The sequence below is a fragment of the Podarcis pityusensis genome (assembly GCF_964106645.2).
Source record: "Podarcis pityusensis genome assembly, chromosome: 4".
NCBI classification, from domain to species: Eukaryota; Metazoa; Chordata; class Lepidosauria; order Squamata; family Lacertidae; genus Podarcis; species Podarcis pityusensis.
Window position 1 is genome coordinate 2,699,329 of NC_138027.1, and position 19,249 is coordinate 2,718,577.

The following is a 19,249-nucleotide window of genomic DNA, read 5'->3' on the forward strand; positions in this document are numbered from 1 at the left end:
TGCCATGGAGACAAAAAGGGATTAGAGTCTCAGGAACAAATGGAGAAGAACTGGAGGGAGTTCATTGTGTGTTTATTACCTTTCTTGTTTGTCATTAACCAACATATTTATTTATATCATTTATATCTAATGCTATAGCCAAATAACCAGAAAAAGGAAGCACAACTTGCTTAGGTTGACTTTTGTCAGTGTCTTTTGTGATTGCTATCAAGTTGGTTGGTTTTTTTGTGTTCTTATAAAACATAATAAAATTACAGAAATGGCACAAAGAGTTGACTGGTCACCCAGAAAGCGACGTAAAATTGTACTGTTAAGTGAACAAGGCTACAGTTATGAAGAAATTGATGAAAGATTAGGAAAAAATTAACCAGAGCTGGCCTTTGTATATTTTTGAAGAGGTATCAGGAGACTCAGTCACTACAAAATCAGACCGGTAAAGGCAGGGAAAGGTGCACAAAGGCAAGTGACAGAAGAAAATCATCTGGGTGGATACAAGATGACATGGCGCAATGTAATGTGAAGTTGAGTGCAAGGACTGGTCTAAATGTTAGAATTCTAAGGAAAAAGCCATTGTTATCTCTCAAGCAAAGGTTGAAAAGATTAAACCCATGTTAACTGGAAAGCAGAACAATGGAACAGTGTTATTTGGAGCGATGAGACCCAAAACTCCTTGCTTGGTAGTGATGGCATGACATACGCAAGGAGAAGAATCAGAGAAGATTTACATCCTACTTGCATTACACCGACCGTGAAACACCCAGATAGTGTGTTGATCTGGGGTTGTACGGCAGCAAAAGGTGTGGGCAAAATTTACGTCATTAATGGGAATGTAAATGCCCTAAAATGCATAAATGAAATATTTGCGCCCAAACTGAAGCGTTCCTCAGGTGATCTTTTCCCAGATGCTGAAGCATATTGTCAGGGAACTGCCATCGGTTCAGGAGGGAGAGAGGAAAAGCCGAATGGATTACAGAGAGCCTCCAGGGATCATGGGAAGCAGCTCCTCTTCAACAGAGGAGAATAAACACGCCTCCAGTGGAGAGGAGCTGTAGGAGTCAGAAGAGGCAAGGCGGTACCAGGACAACTTGCCTGGCCAAAGCGGGGAGGAGAGGGGTCCTCCGTTACCCATGCCCTCCTTGCGCAGAAAGCATCCGCGCAGAGAGGGGAGGCGCAGACTGGGCGTCAAGAAGCTGCTTTGCTGAATAACAATGGTGAAGGATACCCTCTCTCACCATTGTTATTTATAATGGTTCTGGAAATTTTCTTAAATTCAATAAGGAGAAATGAAGCAATAAAAGGTGTGTCAGTAGGCCGGAATGAGTATAAAGTAAAAGCCTTTGCCGATGATCTGGTAATAACAGTGGAAGAAACGCTGGAAAGTGCAAAAGTAGTTTTGGAAGAAGTTGAACAATTTGGTCAAGTGGCAGGGTTTATGTTAAAAAGAAAAAAACCAAAATACTTACAAAAAACATGGAACAAGGTATGATAGAAACAATGCAACAACAAATAGGGATAGAAGTGGTGAAAAAAGTTAAATATTTGGGAATCTGGTTAACCCTCAAGAATATTGATTTGTTTCAGAATAACTATGAGCCAGTGTGGAAGGGAATAAAGAAAGATCTAGAGGTGTGGGGTCGAATGAAGTTATCTTTATGGGGGAGAATTTCAACGATTAAGATGAGCGTGCTGCCAAAGATGTTGTTTTTGTTTCAGACAATTCCAATAATCAAGGGGACAGTGATTTTTAAAGAATGGCAAAGAGCAATTTCAAGATATATCTGGCAGGGTAAGAAGCCTAGAATTCAGTTTAAGTTATTAACGGATGCGAAAGAAAGAGGAGGCGTCGTCCTGCCAGACTTGAAATTATATTATGAAGCTTCATGTCTCTGTTGGTTGAAGGAATGGATAAAGTTAAAAAATACTGATTTGCTAGATTTAGAAGGTTTTGATAACAGATTTGGCTGGCACGCATATTTATGGTGTGAGAAGAAAAAAATCCATAAAGGTTTCGAAAACCACATCTTTAGAAGATCTCTCATAGAAATATGGGAGAGGTATAAAAGTATATTAGAACCAAGAATTCCCCACTGGCTATCTCCGTTAGAAGTTATGAGTCTTAAGAAAGTCAATATGAGGGGGAACTGGATTACATATAAAGAACTGATAGTAAAAGAAGGAGGAAAATGGAAAATGAAACCTTATGAAGAAGTGAAGGAGCACGTATATGACTGGTTGCATTATTATCAGGTTAATGAAATGTTTAAAAAGGAGTTTAAAGAAAGAGGTTTTGATGAAAAAGAATCAAAATTTCAAAAGGAAATAATAAATAATGAGTACAAAATTTTATCTAAAATGTATAAAATGGTGCTGGAATGGTACACAAAAGATGAGGAAGTTAAATCGGTTAAAATACACTGGGCCAGAGATTTGGGTCATAATATATAGTTCAATGACTGGATAAAATTATGGAATGAAAATATAAAATTTACGGCATGCACAGCGTTAAAGGAAAATGCTATGAAAATGGTTTATAGATGGTATATTACACCCGTAAAATTGGCAAAAATGTATAAAACATGTACAGTGGTGCCTCGCAAGACGAAATTAATCCGTTCCGTGAGGCTCTTCGTATAGCGGTTTTTTCGTCTTGCGAAGCAAGCCCATTGGCAACTTAGCGGATTAGCGCTATTAGCTGTTTAGCGGCTTTTAGCGATCAGCTATTAAGCGGCTGATCAGCAGATCAGCTGATAAGCGGCTTAACGGCTTAGGAAAAGGGGGGGAGGGAAAAAACCCCGCAGGAACTCACAAGACATTTTCGTCTTGCGAAGCAAGCCCATAGGGAAATTCGTTTTGCGAAGCGCCTCCAAAACGGAAAACCCTTTCGTCTAGCGGGTTTTCCGCTTTGCGAGGCGTTCGTCTTGCGGGGCACCACTGTAATAAGTGTTGGAAATGTAAAGAAAAAGAGGGAACATTTTATCATATGTGGTGGGATTGTAAGAAGGTGAAGGGTTTCTGGGAATTGATATATAATGAGTTGAAAAAGATGTTGAAATATACATTTGTTAAGAAACGAGAGGCCTTTCTTTTAGGAATAGTAGGAAATGAGATAAATAGAAAGGACTGCAAACTTTTCCAATACGCAGTAACTGCAGCGAGAATACTACTCGCCCAAAAATGGAAACAGGAACAACTACCGACGTTAGAAGAATGGAGAATGAAACTGATGGACTATGCAGAAATAGATAAACTAACGGGGAAGATCAGATATCTACGTGACCAAAAGTTCATCGAAGATTGGGGAAAATTTTCAGATTATTTGAAATGTATATGTGATGAGCAAACAACGCTAGTGGGATTTCAAGAAGCTCTGTGAATATTTGAGGAATATTGTGTTGAAGAAAAATAAGAGGGTGAAGGTATATAAAATGCAATATAAAAATTAGGAAATGTGTAATTAAAAAATTGAATAATGGATGATTGTTAGAGAGGCTGAAGGAATTCCAAAAGAGAAAATATGTGATAAATTTAGATTGGATATTATAAATGTATGTTGGAAAATTAATAAACATTATTTATAAAAAAACAAACAAGAAGCTGCTTTGCTGGGGAAAGTTTAGGAACCGCCCACTCACGGATTCTGCCAGCGACTGAGTCAGCCACGGGAGAGTGGTGCTCCGGACAGATAAGGTTTATTTTGGCAGCAAAAGCAAGGCTTCACAGCCAAGCAGGGAGATATTTGCCTGCTTGCGCTCGAGCAACCCCTTGGAAACATTACACACACACACACACACACACATATTCTATTTTATACTTCAACAGGATTCCGCTCCATGTCATGTTGCTGCTGTGTGCAAAAGGTGCTTTCAAGATAAAGATATCTCACTACTGGAATGGCCTGGGAACAGCCCAAACTTTAACCCAATCAGAAATCTATAGAGCCGACTAAAGAAACTTGTTAGTCAGAAGCAACCCAGCAATAAAGTCCAATTAACAGAGGCAATAATTTAATCTTGCTTTCACTTTATTACAGCTGCAGAACTAAAAACTTGGTTCATATCATGGGAAGGCATTGTAAGGCCGTAATTAAAGCTAAAGGTTGCCATTGGTTAGGACTGCTGTTCTAATAAATACTCCTTCATAAAAGTTCTTTCATTACATTCTTCATTAGATTATCCTTCCATTGATATATAATTTTATGGTATTACTCCACACTACGCGGGTGGCGCTGTGGGTAAAACCTCAGCGCCTAGGACTTGCCGATCACATGGTCGGCGGTTCGAATCCCCGCGGCGGGGTGAGCTCCCGTCGTTCGGTCCCAGCCCCTGCCCACCTAGCAGTTCGAAAGTACCTTTAAGTGCAAGTAGATAAATAGGTACCGCTTTATAGTGGGAAGGTAAACGGCGTTTCCGTGTGCTGCGCTGGTGCAGGCTCACGAGAGCAGCTTTGTCACGCTGGCCACGTGACCCGGAAGTGTCTTCGGACAGCGCTGGTCCCCGGCCTCTTAAGCGAGATGGGCGCGCAACCCCAGAGTCAGACACGACTGGCCCATACAGGCAGCGGTACATTTACCTTTACCTACTCCACACAAAAGTGGTGTTATGAGCCATCAAACCTCAGAAATACACTTTTCACAAAAGGTTTCCACAATTTTGGCCACTAGGAGAAGTTCACTTTAAAGTTAATGTTCTTTTTATATGGGATCAGATTATTATTATTTATGCTTCATGTTTATAAATGTGTTGGAAGCCATGTTTATATATGTGTTGGAAGCTGTCCAGAGTGGCTTGGGCAAGCCAGTCAAATGGGCAGGGTATAAATAAAAAAATATTATTATTACTACAGTGGTACATCGATTTAAGAGCAGTCCTGTTCCGGAAAAGATTAAGTTTGTAAACCATCTTCATCATCATCATCATCATCATCATCACTGCTACTACTACCTGAGATTCAATAAGTCTAGCTCTTCTCTAGGATGAAATTTGTTTGGCCCAGTCATGGCATCCCCTCCATCTCCATTGTCAGTCGTTACTTTGGTCAACCCAAGACTGACAGGAGCAAAAACAAAAACAGAAAACCTGAAGCTTGCAGAACACAGAGTCCAATACACTGCTGTTCCTCTAAATTAGAAAGCTTTTTTGTATGTACAGCAAGATAAACCATCAGCCTCAGCAGAAAACGAAAGTCAGAAAGAACAAAGAAACAGCTTTCCCGGATGTTGAGAAAGCTCCTCCCCAGATGCAGGACTCTCTGAGCTGTTAACCCTGTAAGCTCTAAAGCTCACAACTTATCTTTCCTAACAGTTCTGAAGCTGACATTTAAGATGGCCTGGGCAGTTCAGACCAGCCTGATCGTGGTAGAAAAAGGAATAATTTGAGGAAGATTGTTCAAAGAAAAAATGGTAAGTTACTGTTTATTGTGGGGGTGTTAGGTTCCCAGGTGTTATAAGGGGGTGCTGTTGAGCTCTGTGAAAATATATGAGGTTGGTTCCATAGAGGTATGTTTTGAATTTCCAGGCTGATATGATGATCCCACACGGAGCCTTACCAAGAGAGGCCACGATCCCACAATTCTCCTCCATGACGTCCTTATGCAGAGCTCTCTGGTCAGGATCCAGCAACGCCCACTCCTCGTCCGTGAAACGAACGGCCACATCTTCAAAGCACACTGGACCCTAAAAGAAAAAGGGAAATGTCCTCCTCTGAGACAGAGAAATATGATCTGCTACACAATGCTCTGTTGTTTCCTTCCTGTAAATTGCGGTGTTGTTTCAATAGGATTGCTAACTGCACATTTTATTTAAGGATGCTTATTTTATTCTGCCTTTTAATTATGGGTATCCGTCTTTGTGCAAATAGGTGGCACTCCACCTTGCGTTTTCCAAGTCATTCTGCCTACGCAACCATTCCAGTTTCCCCGATGGAAGGATCCACTTTCTCCTCTCCTTGTGAGCTGTTCTGGGAAGGATCCCTCCCAATGCCCTAGAGCCAAATTCAAGGGGTTCATGGGGGCATGGAGAGGGGGAGGGGAGGAATGGGGGGCAGGCTCCATTTTCCAGCGGATGGCGCTGCTTAGGTGAATCCAGGCCACTATTTGTTCTCATTTGTCCACTGCTTAGAAACCAATTTTTGCATTCAGTGATCAGTCTAGAAATAAGATAAGCCTATTTTGGATGGCCCCCTTCATGGATCACTGTCTTGCCGTGGCGAAGGGGCTTGAATAACTCAGAGAAGCTATGAGCTATGCCGTGCAGAGCCACCCAAGATGGACAGGTCAAAGTGAAGAGTTTTGACCAAACGTGATCCACCTGGAGCAGGAACCAGCAAGCCACTCCAGTATCCCTGCCAAGAAAACTCCATGGAGAAAGACAACAGGCATATAAAAGTTATGACGCTGGAAGATGAGCGCCTCAGGTCGGAAGGCGTCCAACATGCTACTGAGGAAGAGCGGAGGACAAGTACAAGTAGATTCAGAGCTGATGAAGCGGCTGGGCCAAAGCCGAAAGGACGCTCAGTTGCGGATATGCCTGGAAGCGAAAGGAAAGTCCAATGCTGTAAAGAAAAATATTGCATAGGAACCTGGAATGTAAGAACCATGAACCTTGGTAAGTTGGATGTGGTCAAAAATGAGATGGCAAGAATAAATATTGACATCCTGGGCATCAGTGAACTAAAATGGATGGGAATGGGCGAATTCAGTTCGGATGACCATCACATCTACTACGGTGGGCAAGAATCCTGTAAAAGAAATGGAGTGGCCCTCATAGTCAACTAAAGAGTGGCAAAAGCTGTACTAGGATGCAATCTCAAAAATGATAGAATGATCTCGATACGAATACAAGGCAGACCTTTTAACATCACAGTAATCCAAGTTTATGCACCAACCACTGGTGCTGAAGAAACTGAAATTGACCAATTCTATGAAGACTTACAACACCTTATAGAAATGACACCAAATAAGGATGTTCTTCTCATTATAGGGGATTGGAATGCTAAAGTAGGGAGTCAAGAGATAAAAGGAACAACTGGCAAGTTTGGCCTTGGAGTTCAAAACGAAGCAGGGCAAAGGCTAATAGAGTTCTGCCAAGAGAACAAGCTGGTCATCACAGAAACTCTTTTCCAACAACACAAGACACGACTCTACACATGGACATCACCAGATGGGCAGCATCAAAATCAGATTGATTATATTCTCTGCAGCCAAAGATGGAGAAGCTCTATACAGTCAGCAAAAACAAGACCTGGAGCTGACTGTGGCTCAGATCATCAGCTTCTTATAGCAAAATTCAAGCTTAAACTGAAGAAAGTAGGAAAAACCACTGGGCCAGTAAGATACAATCTAAGTCAAATCCCTTATGAATACACAGTGGAAGTGAGGAACAGGTTTAAGGATTTAGATTTGGTGGACAGAGTGCCTGAAGAACTATGGATGGAGGCTCGTAACATTATACAGGAGGCAGCAACTAAAATCATCCCAATGAAAAGGAAATGCAAGAAAGCAAAGTGGCTGTCCAACGAGGCCTTACAAATAGCGGGAGAGAGAAGGCAAGCAAAATGCGAGGGAGATAGTGAAAGATACAGGAAATTGAATGCAGATTTCCAAAGAATAGCAAGGAGAGACAAGAAGGCCTTCTAAAACGAGCAATGCAAAGAAATAGAGGGAAACAATAGAATGGGAAAAACCAGAGATCTGTTCAAGAAAATTGGAGATATGAAAGGAACATTTCGTACAAAGATTACCATAATAAAAGACAAAAGTGGAAAGCACCTAACAGAAGCAGAAGACATCAAGAAGAGGTGGCAAGAATACACAGATACACAGAGGAACTATACCAGAAAGAAATGGATGTCTCGTACACCCCAGGTAGTGTGGTTGCTGACCTTGAGCCAGACATCCTGGAGAGTGAAGTCAAATGGGCCTTAGAAAGCACTGCTAATAACAAGGCCAGTGGAAGAGATGATATTCCAGCTGAACTATTTAAAATTTTAAAAGATGATGCTGTTAAGGTGCTACGCTCCATATGCCAGCAAATTTGGAAAACTCAGCAGTGGCCAGAGGATTGGAGAAGATCAGTCTACATCGCAATCCCAAAGAAGGGCAGTGCCAAAGAATACTCCAACTACCGCACAATTGCACTCATTTCACACGCTAGCAAGGTTATGCTTAAAATTCTACAAGGCAGGCTCAAGCAGTATGTGGACCGAGAACTCCCAGAAGTGCAAGCTGGATTTAGAAGAGGCAGAGGAACCAGGGACCAAATTGCAAACATGCGCTGGATTATGGAGAAAGCTAGAGAGTTCCAGAAAGACATCTACTTCTGCTTCATTGACTATGCAAAAGCCTTTGACTGTGTCGACCACAGCAAACTATGGCAAGTTCTTAAAGAAATGGGAGTGCCTGATCATCTCATCTGTCTCCTGAGAAATCTCAATGTGGGACAAAAAGCTACAGTTAGAACTGGATATGGAACAACTGATTGGTTCAAAATTGGGAAAGGAGTATGACAAGGCTGTATATTGTCTCCCTGCTTATTTATCTTATATGCAGAATTCATCATGCGAAAGGCTGGGCTGGATGAATCCCAAGCCGGAATTAAGATCGCCGGAAGAAATATCAACAACCTCAGATATGCAGATGACACAACCTTGATGGCAGAAAGTGAGGAGGAATTAAAGAACCTTTTAATGAGGGTGAAAGAGGAGAGCGCAAAATATAGTCTGAAGCTCAACACCAGAAAAACGAAGATCATGGCCACTCCATGATCCATGATCACTGCAGATGGTGACAGCAGTCACAAAATTAAAAGACGCCTGCTCCTTGGGAGAAAGGCGATGGCAAACCTAGACAGCATCTTAAAAAGCAGACACATCACCTTACCAACAAAGGTCCGTATAGTTAAAGCCATGGTCTCCCCAGCAGTGATGTATGGAAGTGAGAGCTGGACCATAAAGAAGGCTGATTGCCGAAGAATTGATGCTTTTGAGTTATGGTGCTGGAGGAGACTCTTGAGAGTCCCATGGACTGCAAGAAGATCAAACGTATCCATTCTTAAGGAAATCAGCCCTGAGTGCTCACTGGAAGGACAGATCGTGAAGTTGAGGCTCCAATCCTTTGGCCACCTCATGAGAGGAGAAGACTCCCTGGAAAAGACCCTGATGTTGGGAAAGATGGAGGGCACAAGGAGAAGGGGACGACAGAGGACGAGATGGTTGGATGGTGTTCTCGAAGCTACAAACATGAGTCTGACCAAACTGCGAGAGGCAGTGGAAGACAGGAGCGCCTGGCGTGCTCTGGTCCATGGGGTCACGAAGAGTCGGACACGACTAAACGACTAAACAACAACAACAACAACAATTTTGGATGGCCATCTGTCTTGGAAGATCTAGCAACGCAGGTGGTTGGACTTAATGACCCTTGGGGTCCCTTTCAACTCTAGGATTCCATGAAAACTGCAACTACAGATGAATCCTACTGGCAAAATTCAGGAGGCTGGTGTCAGAGTTATATGGGTAGGAAATCCCACAGTACACAGCTGGAGTTCACACTTTCTTAGCAAGAAGACGGTATTCACAGACTTGGCTGAGTTTCGGGCCTCATGAGAACAGCAGCTCATTCCCAGAGGGTCTGTCAGTTTGCATAATCTAGCAGAGATTCCTGTAATGCAGGGGGTTTCCTGGCTCTGAGAGACAAGCAGGGAGGGTGGCTTCTGGCAGAAGGAGAGGGAGCCACCGATGGCTCCTCCTTCTCCTGACTCACGTCTGCCTCTCGACTTTCCTCTCCCACTCGCCTCCTTCCTCTTCTGACTCCGATTCTGCACTGCATTCTGCCACAGTGTCCCCCAGCTCACTAAGCCCTGTTACCCCTTTAGCTTCTGACATCTCCTCTTCCCAGGCTTCTCCCTCTGATAACTCATCCTTCTTCCACCTCCACTCCTTGGGCTCTGAGCCATCTTGCCTTCCTGGTTCCCCAACTGCTTCCTCCCACCATTCCTCTGTGCCCAACCAGTCCATGATATTGCTCCATCCCTCGGCCTCTGTCCCCACAAGGCAGCTTCCCCTGACCTGATCTGGTTCCACAGCCGCTGCTTCACTTCTGTCCCCATGAAAAGGCGGATCAGGAGGTTTTGCTGGCATCATTCTGTCACCTGCAAGAGAGAAAATGTATACAGGACGCCAGGAGTGCCTGCTTCTCTCACAGGGGAAACAGGGCATCTTTAACTACAGATGGGCCTTTGAGAAAGCCTTACTTGCTGAGAGCATTTGGATGTTTGTGCCCATTTCATATTTTAGATGTGCAAAAACCCATCTCCCCTCCTCTGGACCCTTGTTCCCAACTTTCTCCCCGCAAAACAAGATGAAAAGAATATCAGTGTTTGTAAAAAAAAAAAAGGTTCTGTTGGCATAAAAGAGTCCACGAGAAGAGTATCCTTGCAGAGTACTGGTGTAGCTGCTCTGTGAGTCGCCTACTGTGGTCCTCTAGCAGTTCAAACTGTTCCAGTAGCCGACGCTGAGTGCTTTCCTGATCCTCAGATCCTAGCTGCCCCAGCGTCACTGCAGACAGTTACAGCTTGCCACCAACTGCTCCAATGCACAGCCACTGGCTCCATACACCACCAGGACTCACCAGCTCCCTGCTCAGATGCTGTCAGTCGTTTTGCACTCTGCACAAGCTCAGAAACACTGGGCCCATAACCTGTCAGTGTTTGTAAAAAAAAAAAAAGGTTCTGACCTCCCTTTGTTGCCTCAGCTTGGTCCTCGGACCCTTGTTGGCATAAAAGAGTCCACAAGAAGAGTATCCTTGCAGAGTGCTTTCTGCTTTTATTCTTAAAAGCCTTTCTGCAAAAGTGACTGACCAACTGTACACACTGTTGGTTTCTGCTTCCTCACTGAGCAGCGAATGTATGTCACAAGAAATTGTTTTGCATTCCACAGTCCAAGTTACTGTTGGATTCCCACGGGAATGGGAGACTGGATGTGACGTACACTGGTTTCCTGTTTTTCACTGTTCTCTCGGTCTCTTTGTTAGAGAGACAGGTTGCTTCTCTGCTCTCACAGAGGCAAGATGCATGTTTGTATTCTCTCAGCATAGAGTGGAAATAAAGTTAAGAATGTGGCACATACTGCTTATCCTTCTGCTGTGTGGACTACTCTGCTTGGGCTCAATATAAGACGAGCCTGTATCAGCTTCAGATGGGCCGAAGCTGGTCAAAATCTCACACACACATCAACACTACCAGCTTTCACCAACCAACCCAAACCAAACTAACATTTCTCACTCTATATATACAACCCGGTTCAGGCCGCTGACTCATGCTGACCCAGCTTTTTAAGCATTAAAGAAACAGCTGCCAATTTTTAGCCGTGACAAAGAACCCTCAGATGAGTTGGAAAACCAACAGAATGAGACCAAACAGAGAAACACCACCTTCCTCCTTACCCAGTGGCCTCTCTCTGGTGTCCAACGGAGGCCTCTCTGCCTCACAGGAATCCAGGTCCATTTTTGCAAAGAGATCCTTTCCCTGAAAAAGAAACAAGGATTCAAAACAGAGAATGGGGAGAAATATTAGTAAAAGAATGAGAAAAACAAAAACATTCAGGGTGTTAGATCTCATTCCATGGATGCCTTCCCAGAAAACAGATGGGCCAACAGTAGAGCATTATGGGATGTTCTCCATCCTGTTTGGAGCCCCTTTGGAGTATCCAGAGGAAAGTCTCTCTCACCTGCTTTCTCTCCTCTGCCTGACTCAGGAGGAAACCTTCGGCCAGGGCCACCGCCTGGGAACTGGTCTCCGCTCCGCATTCCCTCACCCAGCTCTCCATCTGGGGTGGAAGGACAGCCAGGAACTGCTCCAAGATCATCAGGTCCAGCATCTCAGCTTTCGTGTGCCTTTCTGGCTTCAGCCACTGACGGTCAAGGTGGTAGAGTCGGCTGCAAACCTCTCGGGGTCCTTTGTCCTCCTGGCAGCAGAACTGCCTCACCTGCTGGCTCTGCACCTCTGAGCGGAGGGTGTCCTCCTCACCCAGGATCTTCTGCACAGAGTTTTCCCAGAATCCCCCACTGCTCCCAGTTTGGATGGCATGGCCTCTTCCTGCTCCAGGGCCAGCTGAGTCTTGCTCATCCATCTGTGCTCTCAGGAAGCCTCTGAGAGATCAAAAGGAACCCTTTGGTCTCCTGCCAAGTTCTGTCTGTCTGAATGAAAAGCTCTAGCAAATCCTACAAAGCAAATACATTGTTCTGTTACAAAAGTTGTCTAATATCAGGAGAAGAAAAAGGTTCCCTGAGCAAGCATGGATGAATCTTTCTGGGAACTAGGGCTGGACTGCACCGCATTCCAGTCCATGAGGTATCTTTTTTGGGGGGAAAGAAGAGTAGGAGGAGAAGAAATATGTCTCTAGCCTTCTAGCAATGCAAATTGTGGAGGCAGCTGAAGGGATTTCTGTGAGATTAATCAACCTGGTTTCTGCTGCCTTCCAGTCAATGCATGAAGTCTGAACTGACTGATAAGGGAGTCATTTGTATCTTGTGGAAAATGGATGCTTGGCTCTAGTGGGGGTCCTCATCCGGGGGTCCTCAGGAGTTGCTTCCCCCCACCCCCACTCCCCTGCTCCTGTCTCCTTTTCTTGCACTTGGACTCTCTGCCGCTCTCCAGACAGACTCCTGGGGTGGGGTCCCTTTTTCTTTGCTCTGAGGGCCAACCCGCTGAGGGCCAAGTGAGTTGTGCCAAAGACATCTCCTTTGAAATTTAGGTGGGTAATTTAGTATTAGTATTCTAATAGATAGCTTAACACACACAGCCATTGATGCCAAGGTCCCTGGATGCTCAGGGAGTAGCAGCGCCCATTTCCAGCTGCTTTGCCAGCAACAATCCCTTTGGGACAGAGAGGATGTGGTCCTGGGATGCCAAGCTCTGGGTGCGAGGGGATTGCTGCAGTGGCCTCCGTGGGGAGCTGCCCTGGGAGACACTGGGAAACTGGTCCCCAATGCAGCAGCCAGACTCTGGGCTGGGATCCCTCTCTTTATTCCTGGCCTTTCTCTCCCACCTTTTTTTTTGGGGGGGGGCTAGTCCACCTCCTCGTCCAGCTTTGGAAAACCATTTGCAGATGTTTCCTCTGTTGTGCAATGAGGCTGAGCGATGTCACACAGAGTTAAAGTCCCAGGGACTCCTTTGTATAAAGAAGGGAGATCTTTTCTGAAAGGGGGGGGGCGGAGGGTCAAATGAGTTTGGGATCCTCTGATCTGCAGGAAGGAGAGCGTGGCAGACCTGGCCCCTCCCTGGCAGGACCCTCTCCTCCCTGACTTGCCCCCCCTGCAGGAGCAGATCAGGCCCCCCAGGCACCCTCCCCTGCTGCAGCCATGGGACCCCCACCGTCTCCCCACTGCACCCTCTGGGGGGAGAGAGAGGAGACTCACCAGATCCCAGGAGGGACAGCGAGGCAGCCCTTGCAGGAGAGACACCCAAGCAGGAAAGGACTGGGGAGGGAGGGGCCTTGCCTCTGGAGGACCTGCCCCCCCTTGCTTCCTGGCCTCTCTAGGAAGGCAGCTCACTTCCCTTTAACCCTTGCCAAGCCGAGTCCCTCCAGCTCAGCCCTCTCTCGCTTGGCAGAACCTCAGGTTTTTATCATTTTTTATGGATTTAGGGGGGCAGTTGCCCCCCCCCCGCTACGCCACTGCCCAGATATCCTTTGGGGGGTGAGGCTCTTGGCTGGACTCTGAGCATCTCCCTCCCTTGGCCGGAAACCGGAGGAAGAGCTTGCCGGGAAAAGGGCTTTGCAGGAGGCAAGGAAGCTCCTCCTAGAATTCAGGAGTGGAGAGATAGGAGGGGATCCCAGGGTCATCTAGTCCAACCCCAGCAATGCAGGAATCTCAGCTAAAGCATCCATGGCCGATGGCCGTCCGATCTCTCCTGAGAAACCTCCAAGGAAGGAGAGTCCACCACCAAGGGAGACCTTTCCCTGCCCAACTGCTCTTAGATGTCCCTCAAGGCAGCGGGTCCTGAGTTCTAGCCCTGCTGAAACCATTGCACTGGCTGCCAAGGAGGAACCAAGCAAATTTCAAAATAAATAAATCCTATTCTCATCATAAATGAGTAATACTTGCCTGTGCATGCTTTTTATACTAATATACAAAAGTATGCCATTCCCTTGTCCAGAAATGCTTAATTGCTAATTCAATGGACTGAAAATGGATGGTTGTTGTTATTATTATATTTAGGGAAGCTTTTAATGTTTGATGGACTATTGTATTTTAATCTTTTGTTGGAAGCCGCCAAGAGTGGCTGGGGAAACCCATCCAGATTGGCAGGGTATAAATTATTATTAATTAATTAATTAATTAAATTGACCAGGTGAGTGTTCTTTCGAAAGAGGCAGGTGGAATCTCCACGATTGCTAATAGCATAACATTGAAAGGCTAGTGAAATATGGGGAGCCCTAGAGCATCTGCTTGGCATGCAGAATGTCCCATTGTCAGCCCCTGGCATCTCCTGCAAGGGCTGGACGAAATCCCTGCCTGAAACTCTGGGGAGCTGCTGCCAGTCAGTGTAGGCCAGGGGTCCTCATACTATGTCCCGTGGGCTGAATCCAGCCTGCCAGGGTCGTGAATCTGGCCTGCACAGCCATTTCAGAACCCACCAAGTGTCCGAGGCTGAAAGCATCTCGCCGCCCACTCAGTCAGTCCCTGCTGAGGTAAACGCTACTGGCGTGGTGGCAGCTCTACCAATGAAAGGCCAGGGGGTTTCGCCCGGGGACGGGGAAGTGAGGCGTTCCCAAAGTAAAGGAAGGATTGAACTCTGATTAATAAGAATACACACAGAGGCTTGAACCAGCAAGACTCTGGGAAGGGTGCGTATAATAATCTCTGTCTGTGTCTCTCTCTGTCTACCCCTCGGCCCAGGTCGTTTTATTCACAAAAGAACTTTTACAGAGTGCTTATAAGAACCAATCAGATTTCTTCTGAGCATTTCAACAGACCCCACGTGGGGAAAAGTTAAACTACAAACACTAATTAAGCGTGCATATTTTTGGGGTAAATGAAAACTTAAAAGGAGTGCATTCAGCAACCCCGGAGGTCATAAACAATCAATACATATGATAAAAAGGATGGCCAGGAGGACAGCAATCATTATCACCTTTATGTGAGACCTGTTTCCTGGCCCTAAAATTAACAGCCTAAGATTAACATATCAGAAAAGCTACAGCAAAGAAACTGCCCCCTGTCTTTGATGACCCAGGACGCCTGCCTGTCTAAGTGGGTACGTGACTTGTGAAGAAAGAGAAATGGAACAGGGATGCAGAGGTGTGGATTGATCAAGAATCATATCAAAATAGTTTAAACCCAGTCAAGGCAATGCTTTCATTGCTGACACAGAAGGCTTACTCTATATTTGTTATAAATCCTCATAGCAATCCCACCTGATCACTACAGGAAGTGTTGTCTTTTGGCTTGAAGAGCGAAGCTGAGGTTGGCGGAGGAAGGCAGACTTGGGTCGATTCGGTTTCGTTACATAGACGTTTACTTTAAAGGTGGGAGAATGAAGCATAGTCCTATTTCTGTGATTGGAGCAGCAGTCTTTCCACTCATGTGGTTTACATGCTCTGAAAGTTGGGATCTGTTTTGAGATTTAAATTTTAAAAGGGTGGAGTGGAACCGGATATTGACCATCTTGTTAGCCTGGGGAGCCACATTCTGGTTGAAGGAGGCCAGGAATAGCCCCCAAGGCTTGGGATGTCCCTCCTTCCCTGCCGTAGGACTTGAAACCCAGGAGAACACTCTTGGAATAGCCTTGCCAGGTTCTCAGGGAGGACTCACCTGTCCCCATGTCCTTCTCTTTGCAGATGTGCTGTCGGTTGCACATCCCTCCCCGAGGGGTGAGTATTGGAGAGAACCAGAGCAGGGACTCAGACCTGCCCTCCTTGCCCCCCCACTCTGCACTCTGGGATGTGGAGAAGCCCTCCCTTCGTGAGGAACTGACAGCCTGACTTTTGCCTTTCAGCTGCTGGAGGAAGATCAGCTGTACCTGCTGGAGGTGATCCAGAACTGCCAGGCAGCTCAGCTCAGGGGGCTCTGAACCCTGAAGTGTTCCAAGCAGGAGGCGGCCAAAGCCATCCTGGTGAGTAGTGGGTGGTGTGGGGGACCCCCATGGGGAAGTGGGGGAGGGAGGGGCTTTGGGGACGGGGTTGTCCGTCTGCCAGAGAGGAGTACCCTACTGGCTTAGATTCACGTATCCTGTTTGAAAGGGGAATCATCTTAGGGACTTCCTGTGAAAATCTGGGTCAGGAATCTGTTCCTGGAATGGACAAACACACAAGACGTAACTGGGTGTGCAGTCACATAAACAATACTCTTCTATATAGTCTTATCACATTATCAAATGTTTATCTTGCACATAAACAACACATAAAGTGCAATAATATAGACGAGAGCCACGGACTCTGTGGTGGGGGCAGGTGAGGGCCGTTTTGGCCCAGACTGGCCCCTGACCCAGAGACGCTCTTTCCTCCCACAGGACCTCAGATGTTACGCCCTTTGGGAAAGTGGGGAGGAACAGAAACAAGCAGCCAACAGCATCTCTTCTCTGCTGGCTTTTGCCCGAAGGTTCCCCCATCTCACAGCAAGTAGCTCTCCCTCATGGATTCAGTCCTTTCAACACTTCCATCTCCCCAAGAGACTCCCAAGGCTACTCATCCTCTGCAGCTGATAACAGACCTCACTGAAAAGAACGGCTTCCTCTTCTGGTGACACCAGAGAATTCTAGAAGACATTCACCCTTTCCATAGCAATATGGATGCACGATTCCCACAGACAAGTTTCTTGGCACGACAAGGGCCTTCTCTGGCCACTTGAGTGTCCTCCTCAGCATCTCCAAAGAAGGAGCTGGGTTGCAAGAGCTGCAGCAAGGGGGGGGGGGACAACCCAGGCTAATGGGGGGGGGCTGTCTAGCTAGGAAAGCAAGACCCAGAGACAGTTGTGGGAGACCCAGAGACCGGCTTCCTCTGTGCCAGAGCCAAAGCTGCGACAGATGGAGAAGCCAGACCTGTTGGGGGTGTCAGTGCTGTGAGCCCCTTCATCCTACACTGTTACCGGGAAATCCGAGGGCTCCCTTGGACAAAATCAAGACACCAACCAGAGCAAATTGGAAGCAAATCAGCAGCCAGTAGGCTTGGTCTTTATGGTAGAAAAGACTGTCGCGACAGGGCTCCCACCGCCCAGAGGTGAAGCAAAATGGAAACCCCGAACAAAAGAAGACCCCAACTTTTATTAGCTCATAATCAACTGTAGCAGGAACCCCCCCACCCCAGTCATTCTGTTTGTGCAAACTTCACACACACACTCACTCACACCTACATATGCCACATTTCTGTTATAAATTCATAGAAAATCAACCATACATCAGATTTGCACTGTTCCATTTTTATTTTACTCCATATGACAAGGACTATCAAAGGGGGGTGGCTTGGTTCTGGTCAGCCATAATCCCTTCAGCATACCAGCACATCCACAGGAGCCCTGCCCAGTTGCTATGTCAACCCTGGTAATCCCAGACAGAAGACCATCAAAATCACAAAGAACCTGCATATGGTAGTGGATTCAGCATGGACTGAAACAAAGGACAATAATCAGATCTTCCCTCTGGGGGCAGGAAACTGCAAACTCCCCTTTGTCTCCTGGAAGTGACTCATGGGCAGGGGGAAAGGAGGAACCAGCCAGGTGACAGGACACTCAGGTTACCACCACAACTCCTCCCTCAACCCCTCCTTTCTGTAATGTATGCATGATGTCAACCCTTTCTGTAATGTATGCATGATGTCAACCCCTTCTGTAATGTATGCATGATGTTTCTGGGGGTGGGCTTGACCTAGAGGAGGGGAATTTCAAAAGTTTTTATAAGGTCTTGCACACCATCTTTCTGGGTCTTTCCTCTCTCTTGCAAGTGAGGGGAACACCCTGTTGCAACAGTTCAATAAAGGCCAAGCCTACAGGCTGCTGTTTTGCTCCAAGTTATCCTGGTTGGTGTCTTTGTTTTTGTCCAAGGGAGCCCTCGGATTTTTCCGGCAACACCCCTAAGTTACACCCCTAGAAATACATCATATCTACATCATGACTACATTAAGAACAGGAGGAGTCAGGGGAGGGGTCGCACAGGTAATCTAAGCATCCTGACACCTGGCGGGAGCCCCCTCCCTTCCTCCTCATGAGTCATTTTTAGAAACAAAGAGAAAGGCGCAGTTTCCTGCCCCCTGAGGGGAATCCGATCACAGTCCCTTTGTCAAAGTCCGTGTTGAATCCACTAGTGTATGCAGTTCATTGTGCCTCTGATAGTTCTTCATCTGAGCCCATCAAGATGATTATCAAGGTTGCTGTGTCAACTGGGGCAGGGCTGCAGAGTACGTGCCTGGCCGGTCAAGGGATTATGGCTGGCTGGTATCAAACCACCCCCCTTTGACAGTCCTTGTGATATGGAGCAGAATAAAAGTAGTCCGGTGAAAATCCGACGTACGGTTGATTTATGATGAATTTATGAAGAATACTGTCATTGAGGTTCAAAGTACTTTCGCCTTTCAGGAAGTGGCTTGCAACATTTTGATTAAATCAGTCACGGTCAATTGAACTCGGAAACTTTGTATTAAGAGGCTGTCAAAGACAAGGAAGCGGGAGTCTGCTGCCTGCAGTACCAGCGTGGTCGCCACAAGAGGCGCTGTTCGGTAACGCTGATTGGCTGAAACGGCAGCCGACTGACCCAGAGTTTGGGCGGCCGGTCTACTCATGATAAGGATAGGGCGAAGTGGAGCGTTGTAAGAAAATTCATAGAAAATAAAGGGGTTAGCGCTTCCTTATTTACGGAAGGCTATCGTTCTTTGGGGTGATGCCCCTCTAGAAGGGACATCTCCAGGCTTGGGGAATGGTGTGTGCGTGTGTGTGGTGCTTGTGCAACACGATGTCATGAAGGGGGGGGTGATCTCCTGCTACAGTTCCCCCCTTCGGAGATAAGATTGCGAGGGAGGACACCGCGCAATCCTTTTCTCCACACAAGCTTAGTAAAAGTCTGATGTGCCATACCTAAGATCCGGGTCGCGCGGGGCTCCTTGGGGTTCCATCTCGATGAAAGTCGAAGGGGTTCCCGTCGGGATCATCCTATGAGAGGCAGTGGCGTGGGGGTGGAGAGACGGTGCTTGTGCAACACGATGTCATGGGGGGGGGATCTCCTGCTACAACACTCTGGTTGAATTTTATAATGAATGATTTTAGAGTGTTG

At 46.3% G+C, this 19,249-nt stretch overlaps 2 protein-coding genes and 1 long non-coding RNA gene across 4 annotated transcripts in view; 1 reads left to right on the top strand and 2 right to left on the bottom strand.

Annotated features, from left to right (window-relative positions):
• Positions 1-19,249, bottom strand: part of LOC308475163 (olfactory receptor 52E4-like) — a gene marked incomplete at its 3' end in the record, with an annotated part of 165,605 nt that overhangs the window by 111,178 nt on the left and 35,178 nt on the right. The window lies entirely within an intron of this gene.
• LOC308475072 (uncharacterized protein) overlaps positions 1-19,249 on the bottom strand; it is a 296,536-nt gene that overhangs the window by 2,479 nt on the left and 274,808 nt on the right. The window contains exons 3-6 of one of the 2 annotated variants that reach the window (XM_081001889.1): positions 11,718-12,210; positions 11,434-11,515; positions 10,059-10,141; positions 5,545-5,671 (exon numbers count right to left, since the gene is read on the bottom strand). In XM_081001889.1, the coding sequence (XP_080858015.1) occupies positions 5,545-5,671; positions 10,059-10,141; positions 11,434-11,515; positions 11,718-12,119 (694 nt within the window). In that variant the 5' untranslated portion in view covers positions 12,120-12,210. The remainder of the gene's footprint in view (positions 1-5,544; positions 5,672-10,058; positions 10,142-11,433; positions 11,516-11,717; positions 12,211-19,249) is intronic. The other variant, XM_081001888.1, reaches the window with a different exon arrangement.
• Positions 13,966-17,196, top strand: LOC308475427. The gene is made up of 3 exons (XR_013985181.1): positions 13,966-15,247; positions 15,989-16,105; positions 16,502-17,196. It is a non-coding gene; the product is annotated as an uncharacterized lncRNA (long non-coding RNA).